We start from the raw sequence: 18,661 nt of genomic DNA on the forward strand, positions 1-18,661 counted from the left end.
TGGATTATTAACAGCATTACACTTAAAGGTTGTAAACATACCATGGTCAGTGTTTTACAGTCAGGGGCTGTACCTTGGGTCCTTTACCCATTCCTCATTCCATCCCGAGAGGCGATGTTTACTGTGAGACTCGTTCCTTACAGTGCACATGCTGACCTAACAGATCCGCTGCTGCGCTACTCCTCTGAGCCAACAGATCCGATGCTGCCCTGCTCCTCTGAGCCAACAGATGCGCTGCTGCGCTGCTCCTCTGAGCCAACAGATGCACTGCTGCGCTGCTCCTCTGAGCCAACAGATGCGCTGCTGCGCTGCTCCTCTGAGCCAACAGATGCGCTGCTGCGCTGCTCCTCTGAGCCAACAGATGCGCTGCTCCTCTGAGCTAATAGCTCTGCAGCTGTTGGTAGTGGTGGGAGTCGATTCCCGATTCTGACGTTCGAAATTTTGAGAATTGATTCCAAGGATGAGGAGTCGATTCTTTACATGGGTGGGGGGCATGGCCGGGGGTGGCATGTTTTGCATAGAGCTGACCTGCAGTCACAAACAATATTACTAAAATTTGATTTTTGTCAATTTTTTGTCATACATGTCTAAACCAATGTAATGTATGTTTTAAAGTTAACATTTCCTTATATAGAATGAAAACTGTATTCTAGACACCCCTATTTTAGGCATAGTTTTGCTCAAATTTTATTTTTTTCTACTCTTGGGCTGGTCATGTTTTTTTTTTTTTTTTAAATTGTGCAGAAGCATAGGAAAAAAATGGCAGAAAATGGAGGAGGAAGAGCAAAATCTCTTTGGAAATATTTTGTATTCGAGGGTGAGGAAAGGAAAAAGGTGAATTGCCAAATATGCAAGAAAATTCTTGGGATATAATCAAACGACGTCTCATGAAACATCTGATCTCTCTCTCTCTCTCTGCCTTACTTTACCCCAGTGAATTAACTACAATACAATGGAAGCCAAATAGCAATTCAAGTTAAACCTTGTTTTTGTTTATTCCCAAAATAAATAGTACATAAAGTTGACACCGCATTTCAGGTTACGTTCACAATTCTGTGTTATATACGCAGGACAATGTATTTAATTTTTGTACCTTTTTTTTTTATTCCTTGCCACTGCCGTTTCTTCACAGTAAACTGTGGACATACACAATTTTTTTTTAATATAGTAATCTCGCATATCACATAGAGCTCTTTTACATTTGCCATGTTTAAAACTGTAGCACAACTTTTGGTGAGGTGGTAAATAAGTGCAATTTGTAATTTCTAGCGAATACGAAAAATCTGAATTTTGTATCCGAATACATGTCAAAATATTTGCTCCAGTATTTGTCCAAGCACTAATATTATATATATATATATATATATATATATATATATATATATATATATATATATATATATATATATATATATATATATATATACACACACACACACACACACACACACATATATAATAGATAAGTAATTAAACGATATTTTCTGTTTTGTTTACTGTAAAGGTTATGTATTTAAATCACACACTGATCAATGCAATGTAAAGCATCCAGAGATGATACATAACAAAAGCAATACAAGTATCAAGATTACGATTAAATACCAATAAAAAGCAGTGGCTAAAATACTGAAATGGCGGACGTGAGGTCTTTGCCCTCGAGCGTTTGTTTTCAGCAGCAGGCTCTATAGTCAAGGAAGTGGGCAAGTCTAACCCCAGAACATGTTGACATGTTGGTGTTCTTGCACTCAAATACTGTGGACTTTGCCATGTGACTGACTTGGTGACAAAATATAATTCATGTCTTCAGTTTCCTCAGCAAATAAATATTTAAAAAGGGCTATTCAGATTTGAAAACAAAACAGGTTATTTGTTTAAAGTACATCCTGCTGTGAAATGTAATACTATAGCAAAGTTAGACAATTTTTGTTTTACTTTTCATGTCATTCCATTGTTAGAATTTTTTTATCAAAAAGCAATAATTAACATACGTAGTTGTTTGTCTTACGAAGTGGTCAACTTAAAAATAAATAGTTTCTGCTTGTAAAATGTTAAAGTTCATTTGTAGTATGTTTAATGGGCTCAATGCATTATTTGACCTTGGCAGTTTTTTTTCTTCAGAAGGATACTACGCTGAGTATTCTTTATTTTAGATACTTTAGAGTACTTTTGTTGCTGAAATAGAAAAGCAAAGCAGACATATATTGTACTGGGTACATAAAACTCTGTTAAAATGGTTCCACTTGCTAGCTATTTGAGTGATGTGTTGGTATTTATCCGAATAATCGATCAATCGAAGTAACAAATCGATAGTAATCTATTACATTAATAATCATTTCATGCAGCACTACTGTGTACCTGCCATTTTTACGCATTAAAAAATGCATAGAAATTGCATAGAAATTGTGCTGCACAGCTTGTCTATCTTCCCTCCCACCTCCCCATAAACACTCACCAACAACTACATCTCACAGAATAAAATGCCTTCAATTACTAGGAAACTGTACGCAAGAAAACCAACCCAACAAACATTATCCAATCTCTGGCTAGACCTGCTGTCTTTGCAACCAAATCAGAGTAAGAATAAGAAAAACGCAAAAGCTCAACAGGTTGAAGTGTGAACACCCCTGTCCAGCTACAAATCCAACTGCAACCATCGTCAGAAGCAACCGCTAAAAAAGGTGCCTATAATATTAAACTAATCGTTTTATAATGTATTAACACTAGAACCATAGCGGTTATACTCATACCTAAAACCACCACCAGCAGTCATTATGACAGTACATTTTAAACAACATCAATGTTAAAATGAAAGACAAACTAATTTATGAATGCATTTATTTTCTAACTTACCACATATAAAGCACTACTTAAAAAAATGAAAAACTATAATACATTTAAAAAGAAACTAGCGTGTAAACAGGTGTAAACGGTTATATGTACATACAAAACTCTAAAAACAAAAAAGTAATTTTTAATGCAAAATGAAAGTAACATGTTTTCTCTTGCGTGATGTCACTCGCAGCACATAATCCAGGTTGAGCTGCTGCAGCAGCTTTGCAGTTTTCTGATCGAAATGTTTCTGCTGAAGCGCTGTGGGGCTTCAAGATCTCTCCTACCGATTTTCCCTGGTGCATTCCTTGTACAAAACAAAGGAATTGATGGCTGCCAGGTCTAGTAGAGATAACAACAGGCTTGTATATAAAATATTGTTGGTTATATTCAAAATAAAAACATGTATTGTAAAAGGCATTCACAATCACTGCTCTGGAGGTTCTAGGTAGAGGGGATTATAACCTTATTTTTGTGATCCTGCCTTTCAAACGGCATCTGGGTATTTAATACATGTATTTAGGAAAAGTCAAGAACGGACAACCGTGTATCTTTCACACACGCAGACTAATTTAAATTTTAAAAGTGAAAACTGTCAAAATGACTGCCGTGGCAGTTCTAGTGTTAATGTATTTTCTTATCTTATTTATCTGCATGGTTTTATATTGAAGTTTTAACATTTTCACCGACTTTAAGAATTAATGTTAAAATATAAGTAACGTAATTCATTTGCAGAGTCGGTGTGATACCTGGAAAAAAACACGCTGAGCCGATAAAGAACCTTGTAGAACACACGTGTGGTTGGACAGTCGTTCAAAGTAACATTGCAGTTAAAATGGAAGGCTCTTTTTTAATGCATACTCCATTTCGATTAAAGATTGTACAGTATTTAATCAAGATTACTAATGACTTCAAGGCAACGTTTCATTTTACCCCCTGAAAATACATTTTACTATCTCAGTGTTAAAATTAGAGGTTAAGTTACTCGTAGACACCAAACCTTATCTGGAGCGCTGATCCCCAGAAGCATAAGCGAAAGCCTGTCATATCGAATGGTTTGTAAACAAGTAATATGTGAAAAAGATCTACATCATTGGTATGTCCAGAGGTTAACTCCTTTGCAGCCTCAATCGTCTGTTCAATTTCCCTAGTGGTCTTTGGGTAACCACCATCATCCATGCTCGGTTTTGTGCTATGCGTCCCTTCTTAGTTGTGTTACTACTGCATTCTGTCATTGAACTGCACTGAACTTCATATAGAGACAGTCAAGCCCTTTGTGAACCTGCCAGACTTGCCTCTATTTACTTACTCAACCTGATTGACAGGCTATTTGCTTTGAAGGTAGTGGCTTTGACTGATGTTGCAGCTTTCTCTCACACAGGCACATTCCCAGAGTTTTTTTTTTTCAGCCCAACAAAGATGTCCTATTTGTAGCTTCTATTTCAAAGGACAACGAAAACATCTAATATGATCAAGCAAGACAGGTTGAGGTGTCATCCGGTTTCAGAGATAAATATAATTGAGTATCATCAGCATAACAATGTCTACGACCAATATCGCCTAAGGGTAACATATACAAGAACAAATGCATTGGAACAAGAATGGAACCCTGTTGGACACCACATGCAACTTCAGATATAAGAGGGTTCTACCTCAATTTTTACAAATTGAAACCTATTTGAAAAGATAAGATATAAACCAAGACGAGACACAAACTGACAATCCTACTGGACGCTCACGACGATCAATCAAAATAGTATGATCAATAGTGTCGAATGCTGCACTTGGATCTAGAAGTATAAGAATTGAGGGTGAGACCATATCGGAAGATACAGCACATCATTTACGACTAAGAAGTGCAGTTTCAGTACTACAACCATATTATGTACTGCAAGAAATGTATTAATTAGTCAGCTACTACTTTCTCTAAAACTTTGGATGAAAAGGGGGAGACTTGAAATAGGTCTAAAATTGTTAAGAACTTTTGGATCCATTATAGGTTTTTTAAGCAATGGTTTTACTACAGCAACCTTAAAAGAGCAAGTAGCAGGGTTCCAAAAAATATAGTACTACACGTCCCCATGTGTTGCTACAACGGTTTAAATAATGTACCTGTAATTTTTTATATTTTTCCTGCAGTGATAGAGGAAAGACCTCAAACCCCAGTGCACTAGAGGCGCCATTTTGAAAAAAGCTTTGAAATACAACAATACAACATTTTAACCCTCCATCTTAGATACTGGTTTCAACGCATTCAATGTAGAAATGCTCGAGAAGCAAAGCCTGGTGTTTCAACTGGAACTGAAGAATCTGCAAAATGATAAAGCAATTGAGGTATAAAAAATCTATGAGGAAGTGACGCAAGTAACTGCAGAAACAGCAAAAAACATTGCTGGAACACGGAGTACAAAATGCGACCAGAAGATCACAAAAGACCTCATGAAGAAAAGGGAAATGAAACAAAACAGCAACTCTGAAGTCAAAGATTGAATACATTGAGCTCTGCAAGACAGTAAGAAAGCGCATTATTGAGGATACACGGTCATTCAACTGTAGGTTGGTACAGAAAACTATTGAAAACAACCGAAGCATGAAGAAAGCAAAACAAAAAAGACAGATTCGTTGGGGAAAAATAGATTTCAGCAATCAAACAAGAGGACGGGACTGTCATGAATAACCACAAAAATTGATTTTGAAGATCGAAGACTTTTACAGAAAATTATATCAAGATGAAAAGAGCAACGTAGCAGATGACGAAGAAGAGATGGAAAAAACACAACCCGAGGAAGAAGTTCCAGACTTTCTACCAGAAGAAGAGAAACATGCTATCAAACATATGAAGACAGGAAAGGCACCCGAAGAAAACGGCATAACGACTGGGTCCGACATTGCAATTATTCCTCACAGGTCCTTTGTCGGACTGGGTCCGACAGGAGCCGAGACAAGTCGAAAAAAAAAAAAATGGCATATCTCATGAGTAGTCATACATGGTATCAGGTATCAGATAACGGGGCGTTCATAGTAAACAAGCTGGCTGAGTGCGTCAGCGCACAGAGACTATCATGGACATTTGCAGAGCTTTTTTCAGATGTTATAGTAATAAAATAATGACTTGGATCGCATTATTGAGGAGTTTGGTGATAAAACGAGTGATCCGGAGATGATCGATCGGTATGTACGACTATTATTATTATTATTATTTATTTCTTACATAGGTGAACGCTATAGCAAACGAAAGGGTGGGGCGGGGCTGGAGATGCCTAGTGAGTGCTTTGTTGATATGCAGGGCCATTTAAACCCGTTTGACTGTGGAAAAAAAATACTTTTAAACAGCGCGTATAAAATTAACTGCGCGTGTGAAAATTAATTAGACCTGGCTTGCCTGACGCGCAGTTAATAAATGGACTGCAAAGGGTTAAGAGTGAAAAAACTGAAATGGCAGTGGGCCCGAATTGTAGCAAGAAGACCATTGCTGGACCAAGGAGATACTAGACTGGATTCCAAGAGATATAAAACGACCAAGACGACGACGTCCAGGAAGACAGCAAGATGAAATTAGGAAACACATCGGAGCAACGTGGATGAGGGATGCAGCAGACAGGCTTTTGTGGAAGAATCTTGGGGAGGCCTTTGTCCAGCAGTTGACTGAAAAAGGCTGAAGATATAGATATATATATATAGATTTTATTTTTAAATGAAAATGTAAATCTTATCAATTTCAATGAAATGGTCACCCAAAGCAAGGGGATTTCAGTCAAGCCCAAGTCAGTTAAAAGTCTAAAATGTGTATATCTCGGTGTTAGAACACTGGCCTAAGTATAAAAGTGTTTTTGTTAGATGTTCTCCGAGTTAACCAGCATGTTACCTAATTAACCTTTTGTCACCAATTATTGTTAACAGGTGAGGGTCCATGATTACTATAAATATAGGTAGCATAGGCACAAGTTTGTCATTCCTGAATGTAAGGGAGCAGAAAATGGCAAAATACGCTCAGTTAAGCAAAGAAAAAAGACTAATTACTTTAAGAAATGAAGGTCAATCTTTAAGACAAATCGCAAGAACTTTGCAAGTGTCTAACTGCTGTGGCCAAAACCATCAAACGATTTGAAGAAACTGGCGCTCATGAGGACCGAACAAGGTCAGGCTGGCCAAGGGTGACCTCAGAATCAGAGAACAAGTTCAATTGAGTAACAAGTCTGCGAAACCGGCGATTAACTGCCCCTGAAATACAAGCTCAGCTAAATGTTACCAGAAGTGCAGATGTTTCAACATCAACTGTTCAGAGGAGATTGCGTGAAGCTGGCCTAACTGGAAGAATTGCTGCAAAGAAACCATTGTTAAGAGTGCAGAATAAGAGGAAGAGACTTGCCTGGGCCAAAAAACACAGAAACTGGACGTTTGAGGAGTGGAAGTCGGTCTTATGGACCGATGAGTCAAAATTTGAAATATCTGGCTCCAACCGCCGAGTATTTGTAAGTCGCAGAGAGGGTGAGCGCATGAGTTCTGCATGTGTGGTTCTCACTGTCAAGCATGGAGGAGGCAGTGTCGTGGTCTGGGGTTGCTTTGCTGGTGACAGAGTTGGTGATCTTTGCCAAGTCTATGGCAAGCTCAACCAGCATGGCTCTCATAGCATACTTCAGAGGCATGCCATTCCATCAGGATTATGGCTAGTTGGGCAGTCCATCACACCTCAAAGTTGTGCAAGAACTATCTGGCGAAGAAGGAAAGTGAAGGACAACTCAATCTAACATTGAAAACAAGCATTGAAGAATGACACACAGGCTAGTCTACCACTGTGTGTTGATCCGTGCTACTCACGTTGGTCTAATTCCTGCATATGATCTGCATGAGAACTGCCCAATTATTTTTATTTGAACTCCTGCCAATGCCTACCTACTAATTTATAAAAACATTTTACAACCTCTTACCAACTTAGCGGCAAGAAAAATGTAGGCGTCGGTAAACAGAGTTGATTATGAAAGACTATATATGTATATATATATATATATATATTAAGAATTTGGACAAGTAAACATATGCTCAAAAGTCATGGTTTTAAGACCATGGATGAAGCCTGCAGGGTTTTTATTGAGAACTATTCCGAAATCTTTCCTGCTTTCTCAAAACTTGCAGCAATTGCAATTACGATACCTGTATCTTATGTACCAGCAGAACAAGGTTTTAGCTGTCACACAAAACAGATTGCAGACCAGCAAACGCTGAGGATCATCTGAAACATGACAATTTGAATGGAAGCTCCTGAGAATTAAGCCTCTGATTTGGAAACAGCAGGAGTCATTTTTTGACTTGGGTGATAAAAGGAAAATTTAAAAAACTTTTAAAACAGCAAAACTGTAAATAGTTAAGATGTTGACAGCTACCCGCAGAGACATTGGTACATGTTTTACAATACTGATTTTTACGTTGTGAATGGGGGATTTTCAAAAGAAAACATTAGATCCGCTCCGCCTGCACTAGAAGACTGGCTCTACCTCCTCTACGCTCCCCTGCCTCCAGAGCCCGCTCCTTCTCCACCCTCGCTCTGCAGAGGTGGAATGGCCTTCCTACAGATGTCAGGACTGCCCAGTCCCTGACCACATTCCGGCGCCTCCTTAAGACTCACCTCTTCAGACAGCACCTGTAGAACTCCTCTGTTTTTCCCCTGGGACAATTATCACCCTTCCTTAAATGTGCTTTATTTGCTCTTATCTTCCACCTATTTTACAGCATTTAATCCTGTACTTCAGAGTACTGTAATCTGCCAAGTTTTTAATCTGTAGTATTTTGTATTTAATCATATCCTGATGTAACTATCACTGACACTTATCTGCTGTATTATTGAATTGTATTTTGTCATACTTGTACTTGCTTGAACCAAAGTCATTGTATTTATCTTGCTCTTAATTGTATTATTACTTGTACTGTAATACTTGAAATGTATTTGCTTACGATTGTAAGTCGCCCTGGATAAGGGCGTCTGCTAAGAAATAAATAATAATAATAATAATAGATGGTAAGCTTGTCTGTCTATTTCTACTACCATTATTTACACTGTGTACGGTTTTGCATGTTAACTTCGTTAATATGGACAATAATATAACTATGTTGATGCAATATGTAAAAACGCAGATATTATGGTTGAAAACACAGATTTTGAGATGGTATGCTTTTTACAAATGCACATTTTTAAAGGCTAGCGCGACCTCTGCATCTCATTAAATGGTCACACAAATTAGTTGTGTTACCGGAGTATCCCAAATATTACTTTCTTTACTTTTCTGTCTTGTCGTCTTACATCGGAAGGCATTGTAGCTTGGTCGATACAGTATGTATGTGTAATTCTAGCACACGCTCTTAACTCCTACACAGATCCAATACCATCAGTAAACACTCACAGGGGGAGGGGCAGTGGGGGAGAAGGTGAGCTCAATCGCATGCAGATTCAGTGAGTCACACCCGAGGGAAGCAGAGAAACTCTACGCTTAATGCAAAAAATTGCAGATTCCAAATTTAATTAAAAAAAAAAAAAAAAAAAAAAAAGCTTTTCTTTGATTAAACCCTTTACACAAAAACGATGCACAGGCTTGACTATCAATAGTTGTCAAACGATACGATTCTAAGCCTTAGTAGGATTGTTCATTAAATTTCAGCATGAAGTATCAATCATCACTGACCAATAACTCATTGCTGATTTTGAACACACTGAACATGTGCTAAGAAAGTAATGATTACATGTCACTTTGGTGGCTTCATTAAAACAGTTACTATGCACTACAGTATATTTAAATACATTTCAGGAAATAGGATAATATATCTGTGCTTCATCTCTGAACAGTCAGTAAAGTGACAGGAAAAACATTTAGCCTAATATTCACTGCAACCAGCAGCTTATTCAACGTGCAGAGATGCTTAAGTTACCTTGATGAAGTTGTTCAGGTGGCCCAGCTTTCGCATATTGGAAACTCCGTGTGGTTTCACAACATTTTGAAGAATTTCCCGCAAATTGTCAGAGGGGTCTGTAATGAGACAAAAATAGCAGTCATTAATGAACCTTGAGGTAAGCTATAAGGCATCAGCAATGGAATACTGCAGATGGTTTTGGGTGACCGAGTAGAAAGGGTGTTTTTGGAATGGAGAAGCTGCATTCAGTCTGAATCTGGGGGGGTCTCCTGTGTGGCACAGTAGACTATCGGAGTACAGTAGGTGGTTTTTAACAAGTAAAATGTGCAGACAAGCTATGCTTTAATTCTTTGCGGTCCTATGTTGGACCTAGTCCGACATCGCAATTTTTCCTTTCCGGTCCAATGTCGGACCCTGTCCGACATCATCAAAAAGATGCAAAAAACAGGTCTCTAGTCGTTTTTCCTCCGGAAAAAGCAGAGAAAACCATTCAATGGCTGAGCGAGACCGATAGGAGCCGAGAGAAGCCGGAAAAAAAGGGTGTATCTCATGAATACTGACAGATCCGACACCACATAGATAACACAGACATAAACAAACAAGATAGCTGCTTCCGCATCTAGCGCTCAAAGAACATCAGACATTTGCAGAACTTTTATTAGATGTTATAGTAATAAAATAACGACTTGGATCGCATTATTGAGGAGTTTGGTGATAAAACAAGTGATCAAGAGATGATTTATCAGTATGTACTATTATTAAGAGGCATTTGAAAAATATAGCGAACAAGGTGTGGGGCAGGGCTGGAGATGCAGTACCGAGTGTCCTGTTGATATGCAGTGCCTTTTAAACCTGTATAACTGTGACGCGCCTGACACACGCTGAATAAATGGACCGCTAAGGCTTAAGGCTTTTCTGGTGACATATCTAGCCCTACTAGCCAATTATGTTTTACTTTGTCATAAGTTAGATACAGTATCACGTATTGGCTAAAGATACCCTGAAGGTACACAAACTGTTTTACCAAGTCTAAAATGCAAAGCCTTCAAGATTTCAAGTCACAATCCAATTCCTAAAGAAACATGTGTTGTACCTGTATGATTTTGTAATTAGGGGAACCACAGAATTTTGGTAGCATTATGTAAAAACGATATAGTTGTATTTCTAGTTCTTGTGTAAATAATCTCTGCAGTTTTCTTGCCAAAGCCAAATTAAACTCAAGTGGCACTGTAAGTAATACATGGATATAGAATTTTAATATAGAAATTGTCAAGGACATTGGAGCCTGATAAACCTGGACTAAACTAAACACTGATCAGTAAATCACACTCACAAGAATACTATGACAGGAGCATGCACTTCTTGCTGGTCCTTCTAAAGTGTCCCTACCAAGCCATACAAAGGGATCAAAGTCACTTGCTTGTTCAAACAAATATTTTCAACGTACTCCTTTGGGACAACACACTTTACTCTTACTCACTTTCAAAAAGTAAAAAGCTACTGTAATATATCTGGGTACTTATTACTGTTTGCTGACTAAACCAGTAGTTCCCCTGTAATTTAAATATGATTGGATCAGTGTTATTTTTTATCCTGAATTATTTTCTTATTTGCTTTTTTTAGTGTGGTGATGCAAGAAGGGGAAGTCCTCTGCTAAGACTTACAGGAAATAAATAGATCTAAATACTGTAGGGTGGTTTGTTAACAAATTAAATCTCGGCGGGCATAATGCAATGGGAATGGCATATCTGATGAAATGGTCTGCAAATATGAAAAAAGCAAGTAGTGGTTGTGAAGTAAAAGTTGCATTTATTTCTATTGGAACCTAAAGTTACATGACCTCAATACGGCAACCATATTTGGTCAGAGGTCAATTTCGCCAACATATTCCAGTCAGCAACTCTGATGATGTGACATTTGAGGCTTAGGCTTAGTGCAGCTGCAGACGTTTTGTGAAATTACTGACATAAAAGGAAATTTGTCTTGTTCAGTAAACGATCAAACTTGACCTTACAGTATCAAAGTTTGTGATTAAATCTCCACCTTAAAATCCCTACTCAGTCTAGTCATATTAGCTGTAGTTTCGTACTAGTGAAGTCAGTACATAGTGTAACACAATATGGCTGTAAGATTAAAGACCCGGTATCACATCCATATAAATTATACAAATACATTTAAGAAGATGTATTGGACCTTGCCGTGCTGTTTCCTATCTTTCCGGATAACTTTCAGAACTTTTTCGGCATTGTGAACTGCTTAGGGCAACGTCAAGCGATACTGAAGCTTGGTGGCACTTCAATTTGGCAGCAGTCACGGAATTCGCATCTTCATTCTTTATGGTCAGGTAGAATGGTGTACTGTAAGAAGTCAGTAGATACACTCAAGAGCGCCCCCAAACTAACTTTCAGACAGTAGCTACTCGGGTTGCTAGGACATTGTCTGCCTGGCAGAATGTGCAGCAGTGTCAGCTGGGATGAATGAACTCAATGGCCTATTGATTTCAGACAGGTTTCATTAAAACACATTTTCGTAAAATGCCTACTGTAACGGTAATTGTATCCAGTCTTGTAATTCTAGCATTTTGCGTAGACATTTAGGAATGTGTATTATTATTATTATTAGGGCTACATCATTTTAATAACTGTCACTTTGACTAGCATATTTTGTAGACTATATATTTTACATTTTAAGTTGCTTAGATTTATCCTTTTATTCTCGTCAGTCAATTAAAAAAAAAAAGTAAACCCGAGTGTCATTCACCTGCACCGACAGGGCGGCAGTATTTGAATGACAGGTTACTTCAATTGCAGTGAGCAGGTAAATCTTGACTCCTGCAGTGTTTTGAAAACAAGTCATTGTAATTTCAAGTTGTATTTTGATACTGGAATTTTATTTCCGGGATGTTACTAAACAAGGTGTGTCTCTCTGAAATGGGAAAACAAGAGAACAGCAAAAGTTTCAGATCTTGCAAAATTGTTTACAACTGAAAAAGAACGCATGTACAACACTTTGAAGTGAACTACGATGCTGGATCTTTAAGTTTGAAGAAACAAAAAAGGCATACACTGGTGTTATTTGATAGCAAAAATGATTGTTTACTTATTTCTGGTGTCGCATCTTTTCTTTATAAAAAAAAAATAGATATATTATTGCTACACTCCTAAAGCTGTATTAAGCATAATGCCCGATAGCTTAGCAACTGAAGCAGGGCCACCAAACCTTGAAGTACGGTATAAAGGTGAATGTGCTTGCTGAATCAGGTATCAAAGGACTGAAACAGCACACTTGATGAGCAGCCATGAATGTGACAAGTGGTTAAAGCAGTAGTAAGCCCTAATTCAGAAACTCAACTACATGAATGGAAATTTACAGCAATACTACAGCAAACACAAACAAATTGGAATGTATAGTTGTATTTTGTGATTGTGTTTAAGCTTGGACAAAGGCAGTTACGTTGCAATTATACTGTCCAATTCCTGTTACAAAGGCATTCATGTGTTTCTACACCCACTCGCCACTTGGCAATGGCTCTCCACTATTTCACAGCAGATGCAAATTACTCAACATTACTGAACTACTGTACGATGCCAATGCAAATCCACCCCCTCTAGGTTAGGGAGAAGCTCATATTTTAATGGTGTGTGTATAATGGATAATATATAAACTAAATAAAGCATTCAGACCAAATGGAAGGATGATGTCCCTCAAGAGGTGTCTTCCAAATAATGTGATCTGTTGTCTTTAATGATATCTCAATGTCACGGTCTGCATTATGATCAGACCCCCCCCCCCCAAAAAAAAGCACAATTTATTTAACATAACAATTATTCAAATGCATTAAGCCCGCGCACACAGCCCGACTCAAGCTGTCCCCACTCATCTCATCTCAACTGGCCGTACAGAGTTTGGATGAATCGTATCGGTGTGCGTGCACTTAAAACCAAGATTATGCAGATTTCAGTCGGGATGTCTTCAGATTTGAAGATTGAACATGTTGAATCTTTTTCAGACGCAGTTTCATTCAGATGTGATCAGTCTGTCTGTGTGCGGCGGATGCCGACAAAGACTGACTGAGACCGATTAGTCATAAGGGTGTCAACCAATTGTGAAGCAGGTTTAAGTGACGTAGCTTGTCATACAAGATGGTGGAATATTGACAGCTTTAGTTCCAAAGGTAAAAATACATTAGTCTTTAATTGTTCCAAGTGTCCCGAATTAAAAAATACCAGATATGTGCACATTTTAATTGTTTTTTTAGGCGTTTACTAATCAAAGGTAAATTATCAATTTACCTTTTTATTATCAATCTACTGGCAGCCTAAATTTTCTTACTACACAAAACAGAAGTAACCAGGGCGTCGATCTCCAATAGGTCACAAATCACAATAGATGCGAACGCTGAGAAAAAAAACGCCAAAGTCAAATAAAAAAATCAACAGGTTGGATTTTATTTACCACAGGCTAAAGTATAGTAGACAAACTATACAAAGTCAAACACTGCCTGAAACGTTTGCACGGTGTAAATGTTCAATAGCTAAATTAATAGGCTAAGCGCTTCTTTTTGTTGCCTCGCGGCGCTGTCTCCGCTGTCTAATCAACATACGATGTCATGCATAATATGAGGGTCGGTATGCTGGCCTAAGTTAATACAAAAATGTGTACATGGCAGTATTAATTAAATTTGCATACACAGTAATCACCAGGATCTAGTTGTGGTCAGTAATTCAGCAGTGTGCGACACCCAGTCGTAAAAAACTGAACTGTGACATCAAACCAAAACTGAGCAAAACTGATCACAAAATCTGTGCACACTCAGATGAGATGAGTAGGGATGGCTTGAGTCGGACTGTGTGCAGCGGGCTTTACTATCCCAGTCAAAATACTGTAGAACAGAAAAATTAAGAAATGTATACCAATTTGAAAAGAAAATCCACTGCATTGGCTTGAAGATCTAAACATCTAAAACATACTTACTCAACATGTGACCCCGAGTTACTGTAATGCAATGCCTTGCAATAGGGCGATAACTACAGTAATGCTATGAACGCAATATTAGCAGTGATTAAATCATTTAAAATGCCTTTGATTTGTAATTAATTTTTTAACTCAACTGAAAACTTTGGATTCATCAGCAAACTTTAGAACACACAGTAGTCAACAACTACTTTCCTTTTCTCAAACAGTGGACTACTTTACCAGGTCACCGTTTATCACTGTATATCCCTGTAACATTGCAAGTGACTACTACTTTATGGTAGAAGGACTAGCGTCATATCTAGGTACGCTAGTATAAAAACAAAAGCTTTTTCCATCAACTTAATATTGTATCCAACTTTAAAAAAAAAAAATTATTTACTTGGGATTAAGATGTCCCGTCTTATTTTCCAAAGGCAGCTGACTGAGCCAATTTATCTGATGAGAATGAGGCATGACCAGTTAAGCCAACATGTTTTCAGTGCCAAATACTTTGACAATACAGCCTTGCTAAATTTCAAAAACAGAATCGTACGATTGGATACAAAACTGAAATCTCTATTTACAGTCATTCAGTTTACATGTTTTGCAATACATTGGCATCAGCAAAGTCTTTTTTTAAATCCATAGTGAATTTGAAACCATTTTTGGTAAAGGAAATTAAAACTTAATGTAACAAAACTAATGAGACAGAACTCAGTACTTTAATTGTAGGATTCAGAAACCCACTGTAGCTATTTATTGTTTTGCCACATTACTCTTTTTTTCTAAACAAAAACATCTCTCGACCCTCTTTACAGTAATGTGTGACACAAAATGAATGTTCTTGACACCCCCATCTTTTTAAATCAGAATAGACATCCCACAGGCTTCCATGGAACAGCACAAACAAGCAGGAACATGGGCAGGTTTTAATTACATCACTGGAACATTTTAAATTTGAATTTAAATTTAGCTACCATAAAATTGTTGTTTTTGACATTTTCTACACCTCTAAGACTCACCCAGAGATTCTGCTGCAGTGTATGTTTTATCCTGAAACACCCTTGGTAACTTAATCTGCTTTGTAAACAAAAGCCTTAATGGTCAGGAAAATATGGAGTGTAAGCAGCTGGCATAACAGTAAACATTATAAAATTTGAACACACAAAAAAAAGACTGTCCATTTAATGTCAATCTTATAATGAGGCATCTGGGTCATTCCAGCTCAAGCAGACCAAAGGGGGTTCCTCCTTTTGTGGTTGTTGATACTGTACATAGTTCTGATATTCAGGTTTTATTTTTGAGGAGTGCCCAAAACACTGTTATAAATGACTCAACAACGTAGCTATTTTGAGCCAACTCGGGTAGCTCATTGAAACATTATGAAACCTGCTGATAGTAGAGCAGGTTGCAGTGGATTTGGTTGTTAAGTCCACAGCTTTCGATTTGTTATAGACCTGACTTAAGTAGGGCATGGATATCTAAGAGAGTCGGCAAGCCCCACTCAGTCAAAAACAAAGAATGAACTGGATGGCACTGCAACAATTACCAGATTTCACTTATCAAAAATAAAACCTGAAAAAAGGGATTTAGTGGGTGTTGCACAAATGCAAAATAAAAAATGCATAACTCAAGGCAAAATTGTGTGAATGTGAAATTAGTAAAAAAAAAAAAAAAAAAAAAGGCCACTTTATAATAACCTATGACCTAACTTTTCTCCATCGAAGGGGAATGACCTGCACAAAATGAGTTTGCATGGCTAACATTGACTTCGGTGGCAGCAGCATTAACTTCCATGATAAAACTTGCCTGAGAGAATACAGAATACATGTGTGTATAAAACATGAATTCAATATCTTTATGCATTAGGTATTCATCAACCACCCCAGCAGTGTGGAGTAGTGGTTAGGGCTCTGGACTCTTGACCGGAAGGTCGTGGTTTCAATCCCAGGTGGGGGACCCTGCTGCTGTACCCTTGAGAAAGGTACTTTACCTAGATTGCTCCAGTAAAAACCCAACTGTATAAATGGGTAATTGTATGTAAAAATAATGTGTAAAAAATAATGTAATTGTATGTAAAAATAATGTGATAATAAAGTCGCCCTGGATAAGGGCATCTGCTAAGAAATAAATAATAATAACCATAAAGCAATGTCACATGACCCCAATATGACATCTTACATCACAAGTCAAAGTGAAAGGTGCTGTTTGATTTTGCCAGAGGAGTTTCAACAAACACCACAGAATATGTAGGTTTCAAGCTGAAATGGTTTTGGAGTTGTAGAAGTGGTGGTAGTGGACTTGTAAATGTACACCAGCTCCCCTCAAAGGACGCTTAATAACTTTATATTCAAGCTCATTCTTGCTTCCAAGGCAGTATTGCAAAAGGGAGAAACAGACACTAAAGTCTACCCCACTTAAGTGCATATGAATACAATTTCAAAATCCATAACCACTAATGCTGCATCATTAAGTTTACTGCGGTCAAGTGTAATATTGTAAGTGTATGTTCCCGTTATTATTTATTATTTGTTTATTTAGCAGACGCCTTTATCCAAGGCGACTTATAGAGACTAGGGTGTGTGAACTATGCATCAGCTGCAGAGTCACTTACAACTACGTCTCACCCGAAAGACGGAGCACAAGGAGGTTAAGTGACTTGCTCAGGGTCACACAATGAGTCAGTGGCTGAGGTGGGATTTGAACCGGGGACCTCCTGGTTACAAGCCCTTTACTGTATAGCTGTGATACTTTTTATAGAGTTAACTGAGTATACACGTTGTGAACTGATGGAAACAGGCACAGGGATGGTGTCAGGAATGTGAATGCTTTCAATACATTCCCACAATGAAATGGCTGCAAAAAAGGAAAGTAAAATACTTCTCAGTAAGAGACTATAAAAGACTAAGATGTACTGAAACACATCAATACAGATCAATTGCCAAGTACACTAAAACTCTGAAGGACTAGTACCTTTTGAAACTTGCTAGTCCTGATGTAAACTTACTAGTCCTTATATGAAGTGTCTAAGCTTGAATTAACAACAGTTGGGGTCCTTAAATATTAGGCTTAAATTTTACTTTCCTAAAAAAATAACTTTTTTTGACAAAGGCACCTAGTAAATGCTCCTACAGATCAATCACCTGTTTGCACCTCGTTACTGAGCAATTACTGAGCAACTACTGTACTCTGTGCGTAGAAACTGACACCGACAGCACCAGAGGAAAAATTCTGTCAGCTGTGGCACCTTGCCGACCACAAAGCTCCGCCTTCAGTGTACAGTGTAACATGGGAAATAGCATGCTACAGCTCCAATGCTCAGTGTCAGTGAAGTCCTGATCTGACAGCATGAAACACAGACAGCTCTTATGATTACATGTTACCGTTTATTTTTCAGTAAAAACAAGTTTAAATTGCAGGGAGTTGGTTCTTCTGTTTATGATATGAAATACTAAATGTTTACACAACACTCTAACACGTTTGGTCACCATCACAATTGTTGCATGAAACTGGGGTTATCGTATTCTACTGGGATTAATACAGCACTTCTCTGCGCTTACAAGCATTTGTATTTGATTAAATTGTTATTAGTATTAGTGTATTTGTTACCATCCTTCTCGGACTTCAGTTTATTAAAACATGTAAATATGCGGGTTTTTTCCCCCAGTTACAGACCGACGTCATTGCACATTCATAAATATTGACACATGCTTTTAAAGGGAGAGGCAGCATTTTTGTGTACAGGTCCATTTGCAATAATTTTAGTCCCAGTCTAGAGCACTTCAAATTCGAGCTCTACACATTTTAGACACAGCGTGACACTTATAAAGCATGAAGCAAGTCAACACTGGATTTTAAACCAGCCAGAGCAGGTCGAATAGCGTCGTCGCCCTGATGAGATTATCAACATTAATAACCCGCTTCCGCTCAGCTTCCGTTTCGCTCAGCTGCCGGCGGACTTGACAAAAACACCCTC

General features: G+C 37.9%; 1 protein-coding gene across 2 annotated transcripts in view; it reads right to left on the minus strand.

Annotated features, from left to right (window-relative positions):
• LOC117420950 (rapamycin-insensitive companion of mTOR-like) overlaps positions 1–18,661 on the minus strand; it is a 72,986-nt gene that overhangs the window by 44,256 nt on the left and 10,069 nt on the right. For both annotated transcript variants that reach the window (XM_034034751.3, XM_034034753.3), the window contains exon 3: positions 9,748–9,845. In XM_034034751.3, coding sequence (XP_033890642.2) covers positions 9,748–9,845 — 98 coding nt within the window. The remainder of the gene's footprint in view (positions 1–9,747; positions 9,846–18,661) is intronic.

This window comes from Acipenser ruthenus, chromosome 1 (assembly GCF_902713425.1).
Source record: "Acipenser ruthenus chromosome 1, fAciRut3.2 maternal haplotype, whole genome shotgun sequence".
Taxonomy (NCBI): Eukaryota; Metazoa; Chordata; class Actinopteri; order Acipenseriformes; family Acipenseridae; genus Acipenser; species Acipenser ruthenus.